At 35.0% G+C, this 22,157-nt stretch overlaps 1 protein-coding gene across 8 annotated transcripts in view; it reads left to right on the forward strand.

Moving 5' to 3' along the window:
- The window catches only part of Scml2 (Scm polycomb group protein like 2), a 100,949-nt gene extending 79,416 nt beyond the window's left edge, over positions 1–21,533 (forward strand). For 4 of the 8 annotated variants that reach the window (XM_040292793.2, XM_040292996.2, XM_040292734.2 and 1 more), the window contains 8 exons: positions 2,563–2,686; positions 4,453–4,656; positions 5,329–5,511; positions 13,043–13,078; positions 14,190–14,303; positions 14,995–15,243; positions 18,465–18,616; positions 19,681–21,533. In XM_040292793.2, coding sequence (XP_040148727.1) covers positions 2,563–2,686; positions 4,453–4,656; positions 5,329–5,511; positions 13,043–13,078; positions 14,190–14,303; positions 14,995–15,243; positions 18,465–18,616; positions 19,681–19,809 — 1,191 coding nt within the window. In that variant the 3' untranslated portion in view covers positions 19,810–21,533. Of the gene's footprint in view, positions 1–2,562; positions 2,687–4,452; positions 4,657–5,328; positions 5,512–13,042; positions 13,079–14,189; positions 14,304–14,994; positions 15,244–17,187; positions 18,617–19,680 lie in introns of those variants that run through there. The other 4 variants (XM_040292915.2, XM_040293094.2, XM_040293179.2 and 1 more) reach the window with 3 other exon arrangements.
- Positions 21,534–22,157: the final 624 nt, after the last annotated feature.

Raw genomic sequence — 22,157 nt, forward strand, 5'->3', positions numbered from 1 at the left:
TTCTGTCAGAAATACTCTTCAAGGATGAAGGTAAACTTTGAAGTATACAATTTTTATTTGTCAGTAAAGCAAAAGAGTCTTATAGTTGTACAGTTATCTTTATATAATTCATACACATTTAGTTTATTCATGTCCATTTCTGCATATTTTTATGATTTTTGTTGCTATTATGAAAAATATTTTTCTCATTATACTTTCCTATGAAACAAAGGCTATAAAAATATTGGTTTTAAAAAAGGATGAAGGCTGGGTGCACGCCTATAATCCCAGTGGCTTGAGAGGCTGATGAGAAGGATTCGGAGTTCAAAGCCAGCCTCAGTAATACTAAGTTTAGGCACTAAGCAACTCAGTGAGACCCTGTCTCTAAATAAAATACAAAAAAACAGGGCTGGGGATGTGGCTCTGTGGGCTACTGCCCCTGAATTCAATCCCTGGTACCCATGCTCATCCTCCCCCCCACCCCGCGCCCCCACCCCCCAAAAAAAAGTATTAAAAAGGATGAAGGTGAACTAAAGACATTTTCAGACAAAAGAATACTAAGAAAATTCATCACTGGCAAAGTAGCAGTATTAGAAATGCTAAAAGGAAGTTCAGCAGGCTGAAGGAAAATGAGACCAGATAGAAAATCCAGATCCTTAAAAAGGAATGAGTAGCTTTGAAAATGGTAATCTCTAGGTGAATGTGAATATTATTTTTTGGTTTTTTACCCCTTCCTAATTTCTTTATAATTATATATAACTATGACAATAATTATAGTCCTTTTCTGTTTATATCACGCATAGGTATATACTACATAAAATAATTGTGATATAAACCCCTGAGGTGAGAGATAGACAAAGTGGAATTCTGAGTAGTCACATAATCCCACAAAACAAAAGGACAAGTCAAAGGAGACAAGTAGAAAACAAATAATAAAATAGTAGACCCAGACCAAAATGTAATAATAATTTTATTAAATTTGAACATGTGTAATTAAGAGATTTTCAAAATGGGTTATTTATTTTGCTGTACTAGTTGTTGAATCCAGGACCTTGCACATCCTAGGAAAGCGTTCTACCACTGAGCTGCATCTTTATTGCTTTATTTTAATGTTTATTTTTGAGATAGGGTCTCACTAAAGGTTACCCAGTCCAGCTTTGAACTTGTGATGTGCCTGCCTCAGCCCCCCAAGTAGCTGGAATTATAGACTTGTACAACCATGTCCAGCCTCAAGATGGATTTTTCTGGAAGACTCAAATATATCCTGTGTAGAAATGCACTCTAAATATAAATAAAAGCTCTATTGGGGCTGAGTATTTCAGCAGCATTCCTTAGACATTTTGGCATTTCCATTTTGTTTCAACTAATATTTGTTGTATGGAACAAAATGGCAGTATCATCTTTATGTTAAGGTGTTTATATTGGTATTTGTATTTTTATTTGAAAATCAAAGTTTATAAAATAAAAATCAAAAGTCACTAAAACTAAATATTATGTTCTCTATTATTACCTTTTCTAGGCACACAAATCCCTTTTCTGATGTCAGAGAATAGTGTTTGAAAGTAGTTCCTAGAACCCTGGAAGTTGATGTAAAAGAAACAGAATACTAATCATGTTTAATAGTGCTCAGGAAACTGATTACTATATGCAATAGGCATAATTTTGTATGGACTTAAGCAAGCCATTTGTAATTTTGTCAAAATTATTGACGTATAAAGTATGGAGAAATGTAGACTAGACACAATGCGGGTAAGCAACTGCTTTCTAAGGTTTTGTGCCTTGCTGAAAACTTTTCCTATAGGAAAGATCTTTTAATCAGCTTTTTTGCTACTGTGACTAAAAGACCAGAACAATTTCAGAGGTGGAAAAGTTATTTGGGGGCTCATGGTTTTTGAGGTCTCAATCTATAGATGGCTGGTTACATTCCTTGAGGCTCATAGCAGAAGAGTGTGGGGGAAGGAAGCAGCTCACTCACGTGATGATCAGGAAGCAGAGAGACTTCACTTGACAGATACAAAATATATACCCCAAAGCCATGCATACCCTGGATGCCCACCTATCCAGCCACACCCTACCCATGTTCAATTACACTCAGTTAATCCCCACCAGGGGATTAATTCACTGATTGGATAAAGGATTGGTAAATAACCCAATCATTTCTCTGAACCTTCTTTGCATTGTCTCACACATGAGCTTTTGGGGCACACCTCACAATCAAACCATAACAAAAGAGATTTAGAGACTTGTCTTTCAGAGTATTAAAAAACTTGTCTTACAGGGCACCTTAAAAAATAAAACAGGTTTTACAGAGTGAACTAATTTTTGACTAAAGTATGTTAAGTTGGAGCAGAGGGTAGGGTGGAGAATCCTAGCCTCTTGTTCTCTTTGCCCCTGACCTGGACAGCTTGTGGGCCTCTGGGGAACTTAGTTTTAGAAAGCACTGCAGTTCATGGTACACAGAAGGGTATCCAATCTTGAGGACTTCTGATAACTGGTAATTTTGTGAGCCTATAGTTTTCTTTCTGTTATCTAGTAATTTGTAAAAGAATAATTTATATTTTGTATATATATTTTTTAATACAGGAGAAATGTATTCCTGTGTTGTGTTCAACATCTTCAGCTTCTCTAAGTTCTCTGTCCAGAGACCGTGGTAGTTCATATGATAAGGATGCCATTCCTGGGACATCTAAAATAGTGATGTCTACAGGTAAATTAAAATTTTTATATGAGTTATAAAATTACCTTTTATTTTGTATTATTTCCAATGTCTTTGAAGTCCTGGAAATAAGAAGACTGTTCACATGTATGGAAATTATGCTATATACATTAATGGGTTAAAAATAATCTACTTCTTGGGCTGGGGTTGTAGCTCATTGGTAGAGTGCTTGCCTAACATGAGACACTGGGTTCGAGCCTCAGCACCACGCAAAAATAAAATAAAGGTATTGTGTCCATCTACAACTAAAAATATATATTAAAAAATCTACTTCCTGATTTAGGAGGACAATAGGGGTTTTTTTAAAAATATTTTTTAGTTGTAGGGGCTGGGATTGTGGCTCAGTGGTAGAATGCTTTCCTCGAATATGTGAGGCACTGGGTTTGATCCTTAGCACCACATAAGAATAAATAAATAAAAAATAAAGGTATTATATCCATCTACAATTTTAAAATATTTTTTAAAAATATTCCTTATGTGGTGCTGAGGAACGAACCCAGTGCCTCACTTATGTTAGGCGAGTGCTCTACCACTGAACCACAGTCTCAGCCCCAGGACAATAGTTTTTTTTTTTTTAAATATTTGTTCTTAAGTTTAAGATGGATACAGTATCCTTATTTTACATTTATGTGGTGCTAAGGCTCGAACCCAGTGCCTCATGCATGCTAGGCAAGTGCTCTACCACTGAGCTACATGCCCAGCCCCAAGACAATAGTTTTGATAATGAGCTACTATCATGTTTTTACAGAATATGTTGACTCATTTTTTATTCTCATAAAAATTATTGAAACTTGAAATTTCTATGATTATAGATAGATTACTTATATATCCTGTTTTTATTATACTAAGGAAAGTTTATTTTAAATTATTTTTCAGCCAACCTTGTCTCATATAAAGGAATGTTTTGTTTTTTTAATTAACAAAATAAATTTCTCTTTTTCCTTAGAACTTACTGACATATTCCTTACATTATTTATTTATTTTCATTAATTATACATATTCCTTACATTACTTCAGAAAATACAACTGAAGTGCAATGTTGATAATTTAAAATAAATTCAGTCTGAAAGGGATATGTCCAAAATAATCAGTTTTGTAAAGAAATTCTTAAGTTTTATGTGAAATTACAATAGAAAAATCTCTCTCTTTTTTTTTTTGTGGTGCTGGGGACTGAACTCAGGGCCTTATGCATGCTAGCACTCTACCAACTGAGCTATAACCCTAGCCCTCGCCTTTTTTTTTTTTAAACACCAGGGATTGAACTCAAGTTCACTCCACCACTGAGCCACATCCCCAGCCCTGTTTTGTATTTTATTTCGAGTCAGGGTCTCACTGAGTTGCCTAGCACCTCGCTATTGCTGAGGGTGGCTTTGAACTCACGATCCTTCTGCCTCAGCCTCACAAGCTCTGGGATTACAGGCGTGTGCCACCATGCCCAGCCAATAGAAAAATATTATCTTTGTACCATTTTATATAATATAGGAATGTATGAAGAATTGTTTTTGGATGCTCCTAACATTTTTATTAATTTGGGCAAACTTCTAAATTTAGTAAATATTCTGATTATTTCTTTATATGTTTAATGCCTACACAAATATATTTATTTACGTATTTTATTAGAAAAGATCATTGATATTAACTCTATTTAAGTTCCCTTTGAAGTGTCTCATGGGATATAGTAATTATGTACTGTTTTTACAAAGTTATTTTTAATAATCAGTCTCATTGTTTTATCTGTATACACATTTCCCTTCAAGTCTGTGTCTATATAAACAAACATGGAAACTGTGGTCCACACCTGGATCCGAAGAGAATCCAGCAGCTACCTGACCACTTTGGCCCAGGCCCTGTAAATGTGGTGCTCCGTCGGACTGTGCAGGCCTGTGTGGATTGTGCCTTTCAGTCTAAGACTGTTTTTGGATATCTTAAGCCAGATAATCGTGGAGGAGAAGTGATAACTGGTATACTAATTTAATTCTTTATTTACAGTTTCTTTTCCAAATTTGATTTTGTTTAGAGACTAGGATTTTGTAACAGATTATTTATAATATTTATATTCTATTATATTGTGTAATTATTACACTGATATAATGGAATATGTGCAATGGTTATATATTTATAGACTTCTTACTGTGGTTTGGAAAGTTTACTTTCAAAATATAAACAATGTCAAAGTGATACTTGGTAAAAGATAAGATTTTTCCTTTTATATGTCTGTGTTGATAAGCTCCTTACAAACAGAGTTTCTTGATTGATGACAGTATCTTAGTTGTAATTTGTATGGAAAACAATTTGATCTATCTTAAAGAAGCTTTAAACAAAAATGTGACTCAAGAACTCGTGAAGAGAAAAGATACAGCTTGTGGTTTCCATGATTGTTTGATCAGATATCACAACAGATACCATGGAATGTTTGGAATAGAAGGAAGTGTTGTAGATCAAAATATTTGTTTTTATTTATTTTATGAATATTTTAAAATAAGATTTTTTTACTAATGCAGGCTGTTGTGTTTGAGAGAACTTTCATAACTTTTAATTATTCCTTTATGAATTGATAAAACTTTCGAATTAATAGTACATTTCCTAAGTTGATAGGAAATGACTGACATCTTTTTTCCCCCTCTAATAAATAGCCTCTTTTGATGGGGAAACTCATTCCATTCAGCTTCCTCCTGTGAATAGTGCATCATTTGCTCTTCGCTTTCTTGAGACTTTCTGCCACAGCCTGCAGTGTGATAACCTTTTGAGCAGCCAGCCTTTCAGCTCCTATAAGAGTAATATTCATAGCCCTACAGAGCTTGATAAAGATAAATCAGGTGAGAGAAAATAATGTAAATTTTTATACTAGTATTTTATATGGTATGCTTAACTTAAGCAAGTGTGTAATTCAGTTTTTTTTGTCTCCTCAAACATTTTAGTCAAAGCAAACTAATTGGAAATGTATAATATATAGTTATTTTTGTTCATTAAATGTGAGAAAGTAATTCTTTTTGATATGAACTTAAGAATCAGAGTAATGGGTTTTAATGTTTGGCTTCTTTGGTTACACATTTTCTATTAGATTGAAGTTATTAACTTTAATCCTAAGAAACTATAGAACCAACCTAGGTGCCTTTCAACAGATGAATGAATAAAGAAAATGTGGTATATATACACAATGAAATATTATTCATCCATAAAGAAGAATGACTTTATGACTTTTGCTGTTATATGGATGACTCTGGAGACTATCATGCTAAGTGAAATAAGCCAATCCCAAACAACCAAAGGTTGAATGTTCTTTCTAACATATGGGTGCTAGCACACAACAAGGGGAGTGGAGAGGAAGAATAGATATTCAATGGAGTAGATAAAGGGCAATAAAAGGAAGGGAGTGGGGATAGGAATAAGAAAGAGTGGGATGAATCTGATATAACTTTCCTATGTACATACATGAATATACCACAGTGAATCTCCACATATGTACATCCATAAGACTAGAATCCTAATTAGAATAAGATGTATTCCATGTTTGTATAAATAGGTCAAAATTGACTCTGCTGTCATGTTTAACTAAAATGAACAAATAAAAGGATTTTTTTTTTAAAAAAAAAGAATGATCTTGGGCTGGGGATGTGGCTCAAGCGGTAACATGCTCGCCTGGCATGTACAGGGCACTGGGTTCAATCCTTAGCACCACATAAAAATAAAAAATAAAGATGTTGTGTCCACTGAAAACTAAAAAATAAATACTAAAAAAATTCTCTCAAAAAAAAAAAAAACGATCTGCTTGAATTTAACATTTGAGCCTGGGCTGCCTCTCTCTCTTCCATAAGAATCACAAACTGATTCCTGAATAAGAACATGGCTGTAAAGTAGTCCTTTAGTCTCAGAGGCAGGTTTTCTGTTTTTGATCCCTAAAGTAATTAAGCTCTTCTGGGCTGGGATGGTAGCACAACGGTAGAGTGCTTACCTAGCATGTGTGAGACACTGGGTTTGATCCTTAGCACCACATTAAAAATAAATAAATAAATGGCCCATAAACAACTGAGGAGAAAAAAAAAGAGAAAGAGACAGAAAGCCCTTCTGAGCCTTTTGGCAACTGTTCTTTGTTCTTTTTCATCTGACTCATGAAAGCCAACCATGCTCTGCTGATTTGAGAAGGATTTTATGTATGTCTTCTAAGAGCAGCTAGGTTCTCAAGTATTGAAGCTACAAGATTTTCCAACCAGGTGCTGGAAATTCGGGGAATATAGAGTACCATACCAGGGATTTAAATTTGCATTCCATTTGTGTGTGAAGCTTGGGTGGTGTCTTAAGTTACTCTTCTATTTTTGGTCCTCCTGGTTATTCACACTTTGTTCATAAACCTTGTCGTCTTCTACTTCAGTGAAGTCTGTCATATCTGTTCCTTCCTTTCCATTTATTTGTCTCTATCCTCCTTCAGAACCCTGTTAAACCCCTTCTGCATTATTAAAGCAGTATCCTAATGGAAGTCCTGTTTCCACTTTCTTGCCACTTATGTAACTGCCCAATGAATTTCTTGAAATAAATATATGATACTGCAAAGCCCTAGCAGAAGTATACCTAGTGAAATGGGAATTGGAAAAGGCACAAGTATTGGAATTTGGCAGAACTAGATTCCATTACTTACAGTATAATTTATGTCCTGAAAGGGCATACAATTTGACAGGCCTAAATTTTAATCTTAAATTGTGCTGTTAATTAGCCATGTGCTCATGGACAAAGTATTTATGGAGCCTCTATTTCCCTGTCTGCAAAGTGGATACCTCTTAAGTTGTGAGAGAAAGGATATGTAAACTCAGCCTGTGTTATATGACATGGTGATAGGAACAATAAAATGTAGCTGCCAAGAAAAAGAATGAAGGTTCATGATCTCTTGTGATCTCATCCTTTCTTCTTCCAAGGAGTTAAGAGAACTGGAAAGATGGCCAGAAAGGGAATGATTACCTGTGTGGGGGGTATTGATAGGTTTTCTGATTTGAAGAGTAATTTGGGGCAGAAAAAAAACATGAGTTAGAGGAGTTGTGAGTACCATTTTCTTGGGGCTGGGGCTGTAGCTCAGTGGCAGAGTGCTTATCTGGCACGTGTGAGGAAATGGGTCGGATCCTTAACATCACATAAAAACCAACAAATAAAATAAAGGCATGCTATCCATCTACAATTACCAAAAAAAAATGAGTACTATTTCATGATTTTTTTTTTTTACACAGAGCATTAAAAACAATGGCAATGATTTACACACTGAAAGATTTTTGAAAATTCTTTGATAGATTGTAAATAAAGTATGTTTTTTCTTTTAAAATTAAGCACAGAATGTTTGAATTTCAGATTATTCAAATAACTGGGATAAGCTGGAAACGGTGATGCATGTCTGTAATCCCAGCAACTCGGAAAACCGAGGCAGGAGGATTACAAATTCATGGCCAGCCTCAGCAATTTACTGTGAAGCTCTAAGGACTTACTAAGATCCTGTCTCAAAATAACACACAGAAAAGTTGGAGATGTGGCTCAGTAGTTAAGCAACCCCGAGTTCAGTCCCTGGGACGATTAGATTACTATTTGACAGAATACACTAAGTAATCATAAATAATACTGTTTTGTTTTATATAATTTTTTCTTAGATGGACACAAGACTTTCATTGATTTATTTTTATGTGGTGCTGAGGCTCAGACCCAGTGCCTCACAAGTGCGAGGCAAGTGCTCTACCACTGAGCTATAATCCTAAACCAAATAATACTATTTTTAATTATTTAATCTCAATTTCCTTTCACAGAAAGCTTGATTGAGCTATTTGAAAAAGAACTTGAACAACACCTTTGTTAGTTTTTCTAATTAGCTTGCAATTAAAGAAGTTGAATACATTGTATTATAAATTTGATTTGTTTTTTTCCCTAAGATTTCATGTATAGTATTCCATTTATCTTACATTTTCTGAATAGGTGACTCAAAAATATTTTGGAAGGAAATACTCTTCTTAGTAGATATTATTTTGACAAATCCCGTGTTTGCATATTTTAGTAAAGTCATTTTAAAGACATTTTACTATGAAATGTCTGGAGAAAAATTACAGATGGAGAAAGGGGCTGGGGCTCAGTGGTAGTACTTGCCTGGCATTTGTGAGGCACTGGGTTCAATTCTCAGTAGCATATATAAATAAATAAAATGAAGGTCTATCAACAACTAAAAACTATATTTAAAAAAATTACAGATGAAATATAGCTTAATGTTCACAAAGTGAAGAACACATTGGTAAAGGACCCTCTCGGTTCAATTCCTTAAAAAAAAGAAAAAAGTGGGGGGTGGAGATTGCTTACTTGATACTTGTACTAATTATGTCTATTCGTATTTCCTCTTTTTTTCTTGAGTCAGGTTTGGTAGTTTCTGTTTTTTGAAATTTGTCCATATCACCTACATCATCTAATTTGTTGGCATACAGTTGTTCATGGTATTTCCTTATGTATATTTTTATTTCCGTAAAGTTTATAATGATGTCTTCACTTTCATTTCTGATTTTTATAATTTTGAGTCTTCAGTTTTAATCTGTTCGTCAGTATAGCTAAAACTTTGTCAGTCTTGATCTTTTTCAAAAAATCAACTTTTGATTTCATTGATTATTTTTTCACTCTTTCTCTGCTCTTTATTAATCTTCCCTTTTCTGCTTTAATTTAGTTTGCTCTTGATTTCTAGTTTTTTAAGGTGAAAGGCTTAGATTAAGACTTGAGCTCTTTCATCTGTAGTAATATGGGTATTTATAAATTTCCCTCTTAGCACAAATTTAGCTATATTCTATCAATTTTGATGTTGTTTTTGTTTTCATTTATCTTTAAAGTATTTTTCTAATTTTATTTTTGATTAATTTTTTTACTTAATTGCTTACTTAGAAATATTAGTTTAATTTCTACATATTTATAAATTTTCCACATTTCTTTTTATTACTGATTTCAGTTGTTTCCATTGTGGTTAAAGAATATACTTTGTATAATTTCAGTATTTATAAATTTGTTAGGACTTGTTTTATGGCCCAGCATATGTATTCCCTATCATGCTTTAAAATGTTCCAGGTACACTTTAGAAGAATGTGTATTCTGCTCTATTTGGTTAGTAGTTTCGTTTTTTTTTTTTTTTTTTTTTTTTTTAAGTAACAGGTCTAATTGTTTTATACTCCTTGGTCTTCATATCCTAGGACTCTCAATTGTTCCCCTCTGGGTAATGGAAGGAGGTAAAAGGAGGGGTGAATTGAATTGTCCTCAGTACACAAGATCCAGACCAGAATTGGGCCAGTTTAGCATAGTTGGCCCTTGTACATACCCAGTATAGTCTACCTGGGACTTGCCGTTTGATTTCTATGGCAGCATTGTCCCAGGCCTGTTTGGGGTTAGACAAATTTGACATTGGGGGTGAGGATTCCGTTCTGTGATTTAAGGATCCCCACCACTGGTTTTTCTGGGTAGTTACATTATAGAATTTTTAACCAGACATGTTCCAACTGAGATGTTAAACTGTTTTCTCTTTCAGGCAAAATGATATTTTCCAATAATTGAGATTTTGGAACCAAACACCAGTATTTGAATGGGGAGACATTGTTCCATTATAGGGCTCATGGGGGTCTAATTCTTTAGCCTCCCCTGACCATTGATGGCCCCCCCCCATGCCAATATTAGTTCCTCCACACACATAGCAAGAAGAAACATTCAGACATTGAATTATAGTCTCTGCCAAGGTTAGAATAGGTTTCTGGTTGTGATAGAGATACTAGGTGGGCTTTTTCTCTAATTTCTCATAAAAGAAATGAGGACTGGAGTTATGGCTCACCGGTAGAGCACTTGTCTAGCATGTGTGAGGCACTGGGTTTGATTCTCAGCACTGCATATAAATAAATAAAGGTCCACTGACAACTAAAAATTTTTTTTTTTTTTTTTTTTTTAAGGAGGTAAAAGACTGCTAATAGAAAATTTTCAGCCCATTGCCAGATGGGTGGAGCAGCCTCTGTTAATCCTATGATGAAAATTAAGGCTAAGACTGTGATACCAGAGAGGGGTAAGGGGTGACAATGCAAAAGCATTATGGTGAAAGGACTAATAGTCTATTTATCCTGGCAGGTGGTCGATTCCTCAAGCTTCTGCCGTGAGTGGGTTGTTGTCCTCAAGAGTCTCTTGGGGTGCAGTTTGCTTGTTTCAGATGGTCAACTTGCACTTGCATGGTACAGCTGGATCGGGAATGCACTCCTAATCACAAGAAGTTGGTTTCACTCAGCTTTGAATCCAGGGGACCACCTCAGCCACCTTCACTGAAGTAGGGGTGGATAAAATGACAGTGAACTGACCCCTCCAAAGAGACTTTAGGGGTTGGATGTTCCATTCTTTACCCAAACAGCATCTCCTGGTTTAAAGGGATGGGCATCAGTGGTCAGGCTCACTGGTAGCTATTCACTAATCCATGGGGTCGAGCCAAGAGCCTGTACCTACTGTCTCAGAGTAATGTTGCCCAATTCCTTTAGATCTCCTCATATACCCTTTATAATGGGAGGAGGGCATCCATAAAAATTCTCATAAGGGGAGAACCCTCTCTGTCTAGTAGAGCTGTACCTAATTCTTAAAGCAGTTGGCAACACGTGGTCCCAGTGCAGGTGGGACTCTTTTTTTTTTTTTTTTTAAAGAGGTGGGGGGGAGACAGAAATTTTTTTTAAATATTTATTTTTTAGTTTTCGGCGGACTCAACATCTTTGTTTGTATGTGGTACTGAGAATCGAACCCGGGCCGCACGCATGCCAGGCGAGCGCGCTACCGCTTGAGCCACATCCCCAGCCCCCAGGTGGGACTCTTAACACAGTTTTCTTAGTTGTAACTTTATAGAGTTTGGTTCATTAACTCCACCTTCCTGGAGCTCTGGGAACAATATGCAGTATGTAACTTCCAGGTGATCTTCAACCCTTTGCCACCACTTACACCCAACTCGGCATGAATGCCAGCCCTTTCTCCTATCCCAGGGTGAATAGGATTCCAAATCAGGGAATGATTTCCTTTAGGAGAGATCAGGCTACTTCATGTGCTTTCTCTCTGCAAGTCAGGAAGGCCTCTCTACCCATCCTAAGAAGGTACACATAAAGACCAGTAAATGTTTATAGCCCTAGATATTTGAGGAACTCAGTGAAGTCCAACTATATTTTTAAATGGAGCCCCTTCAACACTTTGTACTCCAGGGAAGGCTGTGGGTCTCTGACATGGGTTATTCCAGGCACATTTTTCATATTGTCAGCATACTGCTGGAGACATACTAGAGAGCCAGGGAATGTAGAAATGTGGTTTAGCACATGCGCCCTCAATGTGCCGTGTTGCCTTTCCTTTGGTAAACATACGTACATGGTTACTGAAAGCATCACGTTGTCCAAAGGGTCATACATGTGTGTGTAGATACCAGGCCATGTTGTTTACAGTTGTGCATGCACGTGCACAGATAGTGAGTGGGTCTTCATGGCTGTACCTGTTGGGAGAGGTCTCCTTCCACACCTTCTCTAGTGATTGTTAGACTGCTGGTTTTCATACCTATTGTAGTTGTGAAGTTGTTGGTTTACAAGACCATTGTAGAAAGTGAGGTAATTGGGATCATATTAGGGCAAATTAAAATGCCGTAGAATTTGGGTGTTTCATTTCCAGAGGTTTTAAAAGTTAATTTGGATAGGTTTTATTAATTTTGATATTAAAAACTCCATTCTTACCCCAGTGCTGATTTGGTAGGAGAACGCAGTTTTGAGAAAAAGTGAAAATAAGGTTTATTGCTTTGTTAGCAAAGGGGAAGTATAGGGGACTCCTGTCCCAGAGGCTGTGGTTCTGCCCATAAGAGAGAACAGAGGGCTTTTAAAGAAGCTCTTCAAAGGCTGCATTCCAGGTGTGCCCTGAGGGGTAGAGATGGTTCACTAGTTAGTTAAACTGGGAGGTTTTTGTTAAGGAATGGATTTTTGAAGGTTTTTCATGAGTCATCCTGAAAGTGCCTTCTTATGATGACTTTGAAAATAAATTTATCTTTTTCTTAGTTATCCCTGTAGGAACACTTTCTTACTTTAGCTTACTATAATATCTAGAAGCAGAAGGGTCAATTTTATGTTTGTTTCAGCTCCAGATAGTAGACAATACACAATCTTCATATACTTTTCACAATGAAAGCATTAGTATATTATAAATTAAAAAATAGACTTTTTAGAACTTTGCTAAGATTTAGAGATAAGCAAATATCTATAGAAAAATAGTTTAGTACTAGAATTTTCTCTATCATTAATAGGGGAAAATTATTTTTTCCTTAGAATTTAATTATTATTAATTTTATTCATTTATTTTATTTTTTTGCAGTGGTCGGGATGGAACCCAAGGCTTCATGTATGCTAGGCATGTGCTCTCCCACTGAGCTATATCCCCAGTTCTCTTTTCTTAGAATTTAAATATTTAAGTTAATTGATAGATTCTATAGTATTTGTTGTGCAATATAATATATTTTGTCTGTTGGTTTTATGGTCCATGATTAAAAATAGAACTCAAGTATTAAAGAGCTCTCCTGGACTGGTTGATAATCAGTCAGAAACTGGATTGCTAAAGGTTGTTCATCATATGATTTTGAGAGACATGCCTAGACCCTAGTTAGAATTTTTAATCCAGTGAAGTTTGACTTTCATACTTCCTCAAGGCAGCCTTTTTTCCCTTTTGAGTTCTATTATCAGACTTATTTATATTATACCTTATTGGTCCTTTTAGTTTGAGGTTAAACCAGGTTATTGGTTGGATATCCTAATCCAAAACTCTATAAAGTACTCTAAAGTCCAGAACTTTTTTGAGTGTCATGTTGGTGCTTGAAGTTTCAGATTACAGAGTGTTTTGCATTTCAGATTTTCAGATAAGTGGTGCTTAACCAGTAAAGTGTATGCAAATATTCCAAAATATGAAAAACTCCGAAATCTGAAACATTTCTGTTCCCAAACATTTCACATAAGAGATACTTAACCTATAACGTGTCTTTATTTTCCAGAATCATGCTTGAAAGAGTGTTCCATTAGGTACAAGTGCATTTGGTTGAATAATAAGCATTAACATTGTTATAAGAGAAACCCAAGTTCAGGATTGGTCTACAAAATAATGCCTCTGTTGTACCATATCTTTTATTTAATTTTTCTTAACCCTTAACTATTCTTGCACATAGGAGCAATTTTTCAAGGTCTTTACATACGTTATAATGAGTTGCCTCACTGTCTTCTGAAATATTTATAGAGAGCTGATGACCCCAGAATAAATGAAGTTTAGACATTCCTGGAAGTACTCTTGAATATTATTCTAGTGGAAATGTTTAATAGGAAAAAGTAAGCACATGTTATTCTTGAGCGTTCAAATAATTGACATTGTTGATGAAGTTATAGTATGCAAATGGTCTAGAAACATTTTATGCTGATATGAAAATAATTGAGTACTGTAATTAGTTATAACACTTCTTTTTATAAAATAAAAACAGTGAAAGAGGAAATAACAGGAAAGAAAAGCATCAAACGATCTCCTCAGCAACCTGTACCTTGTAGTGTTCCTGTCTCTCCTAAGCTGCTCAAAACAAAGATGCATGCCTCTAAAGGTAAATAGCAGTGATACATCCCAGGATCTAGAAGAAAATTCCTCTGCTACCACTTATGTATGTTCTTGGCGTAATGGTGTTGGGGGTAGGGAGTATATTTGCCCAAGTAAGTTTGGCAATAAGGATATTACTTTGGCAGCTTCAGCACTGTATTTCCTTCAGAAATCCTGCACAGCTGTTACTTCTCACTAGATTAAGGAAAAAAAAATTTGTAACAACCTTTTCCATTCAATTTTATGTTGCTAAAATATTTTTAGAAAGATTTATAGAAAAACTTAGTACCTTTCTCCAGTGAAAATTTTCACTGCTCAAGAAGTAAGCAGATTTTGGAAACCAACTGTTATATATGATTATATTATAACGAAATAGTTGTGAAGAACTACATTTCTAAGAACAGATGATTTTGTCAGGAGTGCACAGCTTTAGTGGCAAGACTGGAAAGAGACACTAAATTTCCCTGAGAAATATAGGTGACCTCACAGAACCAATTTGGTTTTGAGGACAGTGTCCATTATTATAAATGATGAGGAGGGAAGTCATGGCCATGTACTTTGTGTCAGGAGTTTGTGGTTCAGTATAACATGAATTAAGTGAACTGTTGTTGGAGATGAAGATATTTTTGACCCTTTAAGAGTATTTGAGCTGTACAAAGGTTATCTAAAGATAATCTCCTTTGTCTTTTTCTTTGTAGAAGAATTACTGTCTCCTGAGGGAGAAGGCATGCCCAAAGAGGAAAATCTCCCTGAAGATTCCAAGAATTCATCACTAAATTCAGGAGATTCTTTGAATCCTGTCTGTAGAAATCTTATGCAAACTTCATTCTACAAGAATTTTCCTCAGAATGTACCAGGCACCTCAAGTTCGACACTAGTTGGGACCAAATCATCTCCCAAGAGCAGTTACTCTGAAGATAAATTCCAAATGCAGAAGAAAAGTGAAGGTATATTAAAAAAACAGTGATTTTCAGCCAGTGTGCTTATCTTTTCCTTTGAGGATTCCACACACAACAGTATCCCCTGAGAGTGTTTCATACTGGGGAAATGCTAAAATCGGGGAGGCCAGTTCTCTCCTTTATGTCACTGTAAGGACCAAATCATTATAGTTGCACTAATCCTCATGGATTCGAACACAGAATTGTCTCTAGGGATCTGGATCACCAACCATGTCTCTGATAGAAACTTCTCAGATTAGTGGTTTTCTTGAGCAATTGTAATTTGTCATTTCCCTGGGTACAATCTGGACTCATGACTCTCCTTTCTGATCTATTGTTCTCTCTCTTGAGACCCTTCCTGGTCCCAGCCTGTGTGCAACTCGTGCATCAAGGTTCTAGCATCCTATTGCCACAGCCATACAATTTCTCCATTCTCCACATCCATCCTCTTTTATTCCCTCATCACGACAATGCTACATATATAAACAGGGCAGCATCTTGTTCCCATTTGCAAAGAGTCAAAATAGCTTTCCATGTGCAAAGATGGCTGTTGCACTATACCCCTTTAAAGAGTTAAAGAGTGCAGGAGAGTGAGGGTGGGAATAAGAGTCCTGTCCTTTTTCCTCCAGATGGGCATTTAGGCCAGGTTAAGTGAACAAAGTGGGAACCAAGTAACCCCCTTGTCTTTTATCATGGATGTTATCTGTGGGCAACTGCATTTCACACATGCTGTTACATATTTAATGTTGTCATTTCCATCCCCCACTTCCTGTGGAGATTGTCTCTTAGAGTGACATTGTTTTCAGAGTCAAAAGATAAATGTTTACTCCCTAAGGGGTAATATACTCTGAAATTTTAAGTATTTTCACAAAGTATGAACTTTGGAAGACTGGATTCAATAAAAGGCTCTAAAAGGTTACTTATAATGCTGACTATCTCACTTCCAAATGTTTGTCTAATACTACTTGGCCAAAGTAGAGAAGTTTAGCTTCTGGTCTTCCTAGCAGTAAAAAGGCTAGTTGTAATAATATTACTTATTAATAATTTACTTAATGGTAATAAAATCATCATCTTCATCACTATGTGACACTACATTCCACGAAAGTAACATTTTCTGTAGCTTTATACATTATATCACTTAAAGAATTCTGTGAGATGTAGGTGCTGGTAAAAAATTTTCAAATGAAAAATCTCAGGAGTCCTTTGAGTAAGGTCCCTTAGCTAGAAAGTGGCTGGGGCAGTCCTTAAACCCAGACACTTTGGTTCCAGGGCCATACTCAACTACTGCACTGCCTGTGTTTCTAGAGAACAAGAAAGCATTTTACTTTGAAACTGTCTAGAGGTGTCACTGTGTCACTACCATTATTTTCTTTAGGCTACTCCAACTGTTGATTAAAGCTGAGTTCACGAACCCTGATTGCCAGTAATGCTCATTATAATCTCCTGTCCTACCTTGCCCATCATTTGAATGAAAAAAATAATTGATCTTTATTATATGAAAGAAATCTAGTAAAAATGTTGGGGAAATTAATTCACATTTATTTTAGAAATATTGATACCCCAGTGTATATTAGGTGGAACCATTTGGGAGAAAAGCATGACTGGACTTAGATTTTTCACATAATTAGTTTCATATAATTATTTGAATAGCAGTAATGTAATGTTTGTAAACTTCTCTGATTGTTTTGAAGACATGGTCCCAATTAAATTACTTTTACATAATAGTTTAAAAATAGAAGAGTTTACAGTTGTTTTATTTTTTAATATAAAATTATTTTTATACCAGGAAATGTATCTTTACATATAGTTTATCTGTAGTAATCTGTAAAACTACTTGCATGTTATTTAATATATAAGTATACTGGATTCTAATGATAGAAACCAGAAACCCCACAAAAAGTTAATTTAGAGGTTAATTAGCCTTGCCAGTGATTTTTCTTTTTTTTTTTTTAGGTTATATAATGTGTCATTATTGAGTTAAAGATGATAGATGGCTTTTCTGTCCAAATCATCAGAATGCCTTAGGTAGGACATAGCCTGTACCATCGTCATTTTTACCTGGATTGATAAAGCCCAGCAAAATTTCTTTTCTCTGACAAGTAGTGAGGAGATATATTTTAGTATAGAGATTATTTCACGTTAAAGTTGGAATGTTGGATAGAAAAGTAATAAAATTCAGAGCTACACACACAAAAAATGAACCATTATGATCTTCTGTTTTTCTTTACTTTTTCATTGGGTAAATATTCAAAATGCTCCTAACTTGTTCATAGCCCAGGTGATAGGAAAGAAAGGACATGCCTTTGGCTAATTCACACAAAAAGATCAAATGTGTGTTGACTATTCTTCAGTTATCATCATCACCCATTGTCTTTAAGGAGTCTATTGCTTTACTTAAGTGAATGAATACTTGTTAGGATGAAAGAAATGTCAATACAATTTAGTTAACGGCACAGCTAAAGTATGTTGAGATATGAGTGCCTAAATTGTTCCATGTCTCAGTTATTGCTTTATTAAGCATCTAAACCTCCAATCAAATTATCTATTGGAGGAATTAAATAAAATGTTAAAAAGTTCTGACTTAGGTTAGCAGATCATAGTCCTATTTTCTTAAATTCAGATTCACGTTTAAGTCACAAGAGATACCAATCTAAAAAGTTAAAGTGATGCAAAAAAGTAGTCATACTGAATATGTAGGAGAGATTTGATAAAAGAACTAATTTGGTTCTCCAAGATAATGGGGTGGTTGAAACACTGATTAAAGTGAATAAGTTTAAACAATTATAAACTTGTAAATTTGGGGAATTTCCATTATATTTAGCTAGTAAAATAAAACTAATTTAGATTAAAAAGAGAGATTGAGAAAAATTCATTGAAACAGTGTAATGGATTAGGTTAGATTAATCTAATGTAATCCAAGTAATAGATCTTTTGCTGCATGGCCAAAGAGGCCTTGGATTGTTTGGTCTGTTTTATTGATTTTTGAAGCTTTAAGGGAGCTTCTGAAGCTGCTATCATTTGGGGGAGGTCATATTGGATGCTCTTATGCAGCTGTTTTGATCATCTTTAATGTAGGCTTTTACTAGATTTTACAGTTGGAGTTTTGAGTCCTTGCTTGGGTACGTAAGTGAAGGTTCCAGGAATGAGACCATTACTCCCTACCTAACATCTCTTCTTTCAGTATAATGATCGGGTCAAGTATGATTTGTTTTTTTTCCCCCCCATTGAAGCTCCAAGTTATATAGCTGTACCTGACCCCAGTTTCCTGAAACAAGGCTTCTCTAAGGACCCTTCAACCTGGTCTGTGGATGAAGTGATACAGTTTATGAAACATACAGATCCTCAGATATCAGGCCCCCTCGCCGACCTCTTCAGGCAACATGTAATGTATCTTTTGATCCGGTTTTCCTGCTGCCGTAATGCCTTTGAATGACCTCTGTGCAGGCCTTTCAGTTGGATACTGAGTTGTGTGGATGGTGGGGGAACCCTATCAACTGATTTTTCCATTTAAGAGAAAAGTTATTTTGCCCAGCATTAGATCCTTAAATGGTAGGTTAATTGTCTTTCTTTAAATGGGTATCCAAGTGCCTAATATTCTAAACAGCCTCACATTCTCAAGAGGATGATTCCGCATTGCCACTTTCAGGTGGACCGCCCTGTTTGTGGTATACAAGGATCCTCCCCACCCCCTGCTCAGCCCTAGGACCATGAGTAGGAGGGGGTGACTACAATCTGTAACCGGGTGGCCTTCTTACTATGATACCCAATAAATCCAGCAACTATATAAGATTAAGTATGCCTTTATTTTAAACAGGATCTCATGACTACCAAATAATATACTTCCATAGCATAAATTGGTAATTAAGGTAATAATTTTAGGAGGATGCCTTGTGACTATTAAGTAATATTTTTATAGTTTTTTCTTCCAAATAAAATTAGTACTCTAATAATCTGGTATAGTCTTTTTAATATTATAAGAAAATTGGTAATTAGTTTGGGCATCTAACTTAACTTTAGACAACTAAGTGGTTAGCATTCGACCTAAAGATAATAATGTATGGCACATTTACAGTTTGCATTGATGTTGACGTATTCCTAGCTCTTCTCAGAAAGTTAATGACTGTCTGAAATTACCATTTATAATTTTTGACCCTTTGTCATAGTCGTATTTTACTCAGCACAGTATTTAAAATCAGATAGTTTGATGTTTAGGACACTAACCAAAGATACTAGGGTAAATTTCTTTTTTCTTAAAATTTGAAGTAAATTTACAAATCATCAAATAACGTTTCACTGTACAAATTCTATTTTTAATAGTTTTCAGGAAATGCATATTCAGAGAATATATATCTGGAACGTACAGCTGCTCTCTGTTTTACATGTTCATATGTATAAATAACAACAAAATATGAAAAAATTAATTTTATCATTTTTTTCTCTCTGTAGGAAATTGATGGGAAGGCTCTGCTGCTACTGAAGAGTGATGTGATGATGAAGTATATGGGGCTGAAGCTGGGACCAGCATTAAAGCTATGTTACTACATTGAAAAACTTAAAGAAGGAAAATATGATTGAAAAAAATGTGTATTGACAAAATTTCTCAGGTGTACTGATTTAACATTTTAATTTTAAAAGTATTCTTTGAGGGGGCTGGGGATGTGGCTCAAGCGGTAGCGCGCTCGCCTAGCATGCGTGCGGCCCGGGTTCGATCCTCAGCAGCACCACATACCAACAAAGATGTTGTGTCCGCCGAGAACTAAGAAAAAATAAATAAATGTTAAAATTCTCTCTCTCTCTGTCCCCCTCTCTCTCTCACTCTCTCTTTAAAAAAAAAAAAAAAAAAAAAAAAAGTATTCTTTGAGCAGTTTTGTTTTGTAGAAATTTCTTCAAAATGTTCTTTCAGAATTACATTAACAGTCCAGTCTATTTTAAAAACCATTTAACATGAGAGTATTAACATACCCAAATTGGCAGCTCATTCTTTGTATTTTTATTACTTTCTTTGTGTAGTTTACAAATATACTCCATTCAGTAAACAGAGAAAAACCTTTGATTTTGTTTAATCTTTATATGTAGAACCAAAACAGCTAAATCCCAAAGGGGAAAATGTCATAGATTAAATCCATAAGAATTTTTTCTCAGAAGAGATGTACTTGTAGCTATCATATCTTTCTCAATATTTTGGTCTGATTCTACAGTGTTCTGTTCATGTTTTATCAGTTTCTAGAAAGGGAATAGCCATATAAATTATTTTCCTTTCTGTTATTAGCTCTCTCAGTGTGGTACTTCTTCATATTTAAAGATTAAAAAAAGCTTATAAGCTTCATAAAGTGTTCTTATCAGTTTTTGATAATAACAGTAGGACAGATAGAATGATCATTTTGTGCAGATATTTATACTACAAGTGTGGTTTAAATGGAGTCAGATTAAATTTCTTTCAATAAATACCTGTTATTTTAAAACTTTCTATATTTTTGCTAAGCTTGGACATTAAGTACTCATTCATTTCTCACATCTCTTTATCAAAATACCTGTGTCCAAATGTTAAAAGATATATATTTTATTGTATGTGTTTATTCCTCGTGGATACTTTACCATATTTATATACTATTGTATGCCTATAGGTATACATAAGTAAATGTTTTCTTTTTGAATTTAATATGGCACTTTGCACTGCCACAGAGTTATTATGAATTATGTATATAGTTAGATGTTTTTATTCCTTAAAAAATATGTGCATCATTTTCTATCACCAGTACCTCCTAGCTTACTCTTCAGGTGATAAGAAACAATCCATAGATTGGTTTCCATACAGGGAAGTTTTCAATCCTATGCAATGTTTCTAATTAATTTGATTAGTTCTGAGCCATTCTGCTACATTTTGAAAGATACATTAGTACTGACTTATTGTTTTGGACTTTATTTTATCAGTTAGAACTTTCAAAGGGAAATGGTGCTATATGTTTATTATTATTTTTTGCATAATTTTGGTATAATGTTTATAAGCTATGAGAATCAGTTATAGAAGTATTTCCTATAAATGCCAATAAAATATTCACCAGGGCAAGAATGTACATTTTCTTTTTAGAAAACCAAATCTACTTCAGATAAGAATGCACTTATTTAAAGGATTGTTTCATCTGTTACTCCTTATAAGACTAGATTCTTCCTTAAACTTGATCTTCTTTCAAATTGTTTGTATGAAGATTCTGTGCTCATTTGAACAGTCCTCAGGTGTTTGCATAAATACTATGTTTTACAGTTTTCGTATTTAAAATAAAGTTAAATAACTGCAGCGATTACTGTCAAAGCCTCAAATTTTATTTTACTTAACGCATTGCATTCCATTAATCTGTGAACTTGTTAGACTTGAAAAAGAGCCCCTACAATTATTAATATTGTTATTGGGATGAAAACTACTGATTTTTTTAAGGTATGGAAGGATTGCACTTACACTTTTCTCAGTAAATAAGGGAGGTTTAAATTTCTGGGGCTTTTTCTACAACCTGATGTTGGGGTGTGCTTACAAAGTTCTTAAGGTGGGGCTGGGGATGTGGCTCAAGCGGTAGCGCGCTCGCCTGGCATGCACAGGGCACTGGGTTCAATCTTCAGCACCACATAAAAAATAAAGATGTTGTGTCCACCGAAAACAAAAAAAATAAATATTAAAAAATTTTCTCTTTCTCTCTCTTAACAAAGTCCCAAAGGCCATTCCAGGCAACAAGAGAGGCTATATTGTAAACGGGACATAGAGACAAAAGGACACCCTCCTTGGAATACATAGCAGTTTTCTTTGCTCTACATTCCTGTTATTTCAGAATTTCTGTATGTTAATAGTAAACAATTTAGACACCTAGAGATTTCTTAATATTAGTAGTTAAGGTATTTAGCATTGAGAAACACCTGATGTAGTTATAGAAGAA

This window comes from Ictidomys tridecemlineatus, chromosome X (genome assembly GCF_052094955.1).
Source record: "Ictidomys tridecemlineatus isolate mIctTri1 chromosome X, mIctTri1.hap1, whole genome shotgun sequence".
NCBI lineage: Eukaryota > Metazoa > Chordata > Mammalia > Rodentia > Sciuridae > Ictidomys > Ictidomys tridecemlineatus.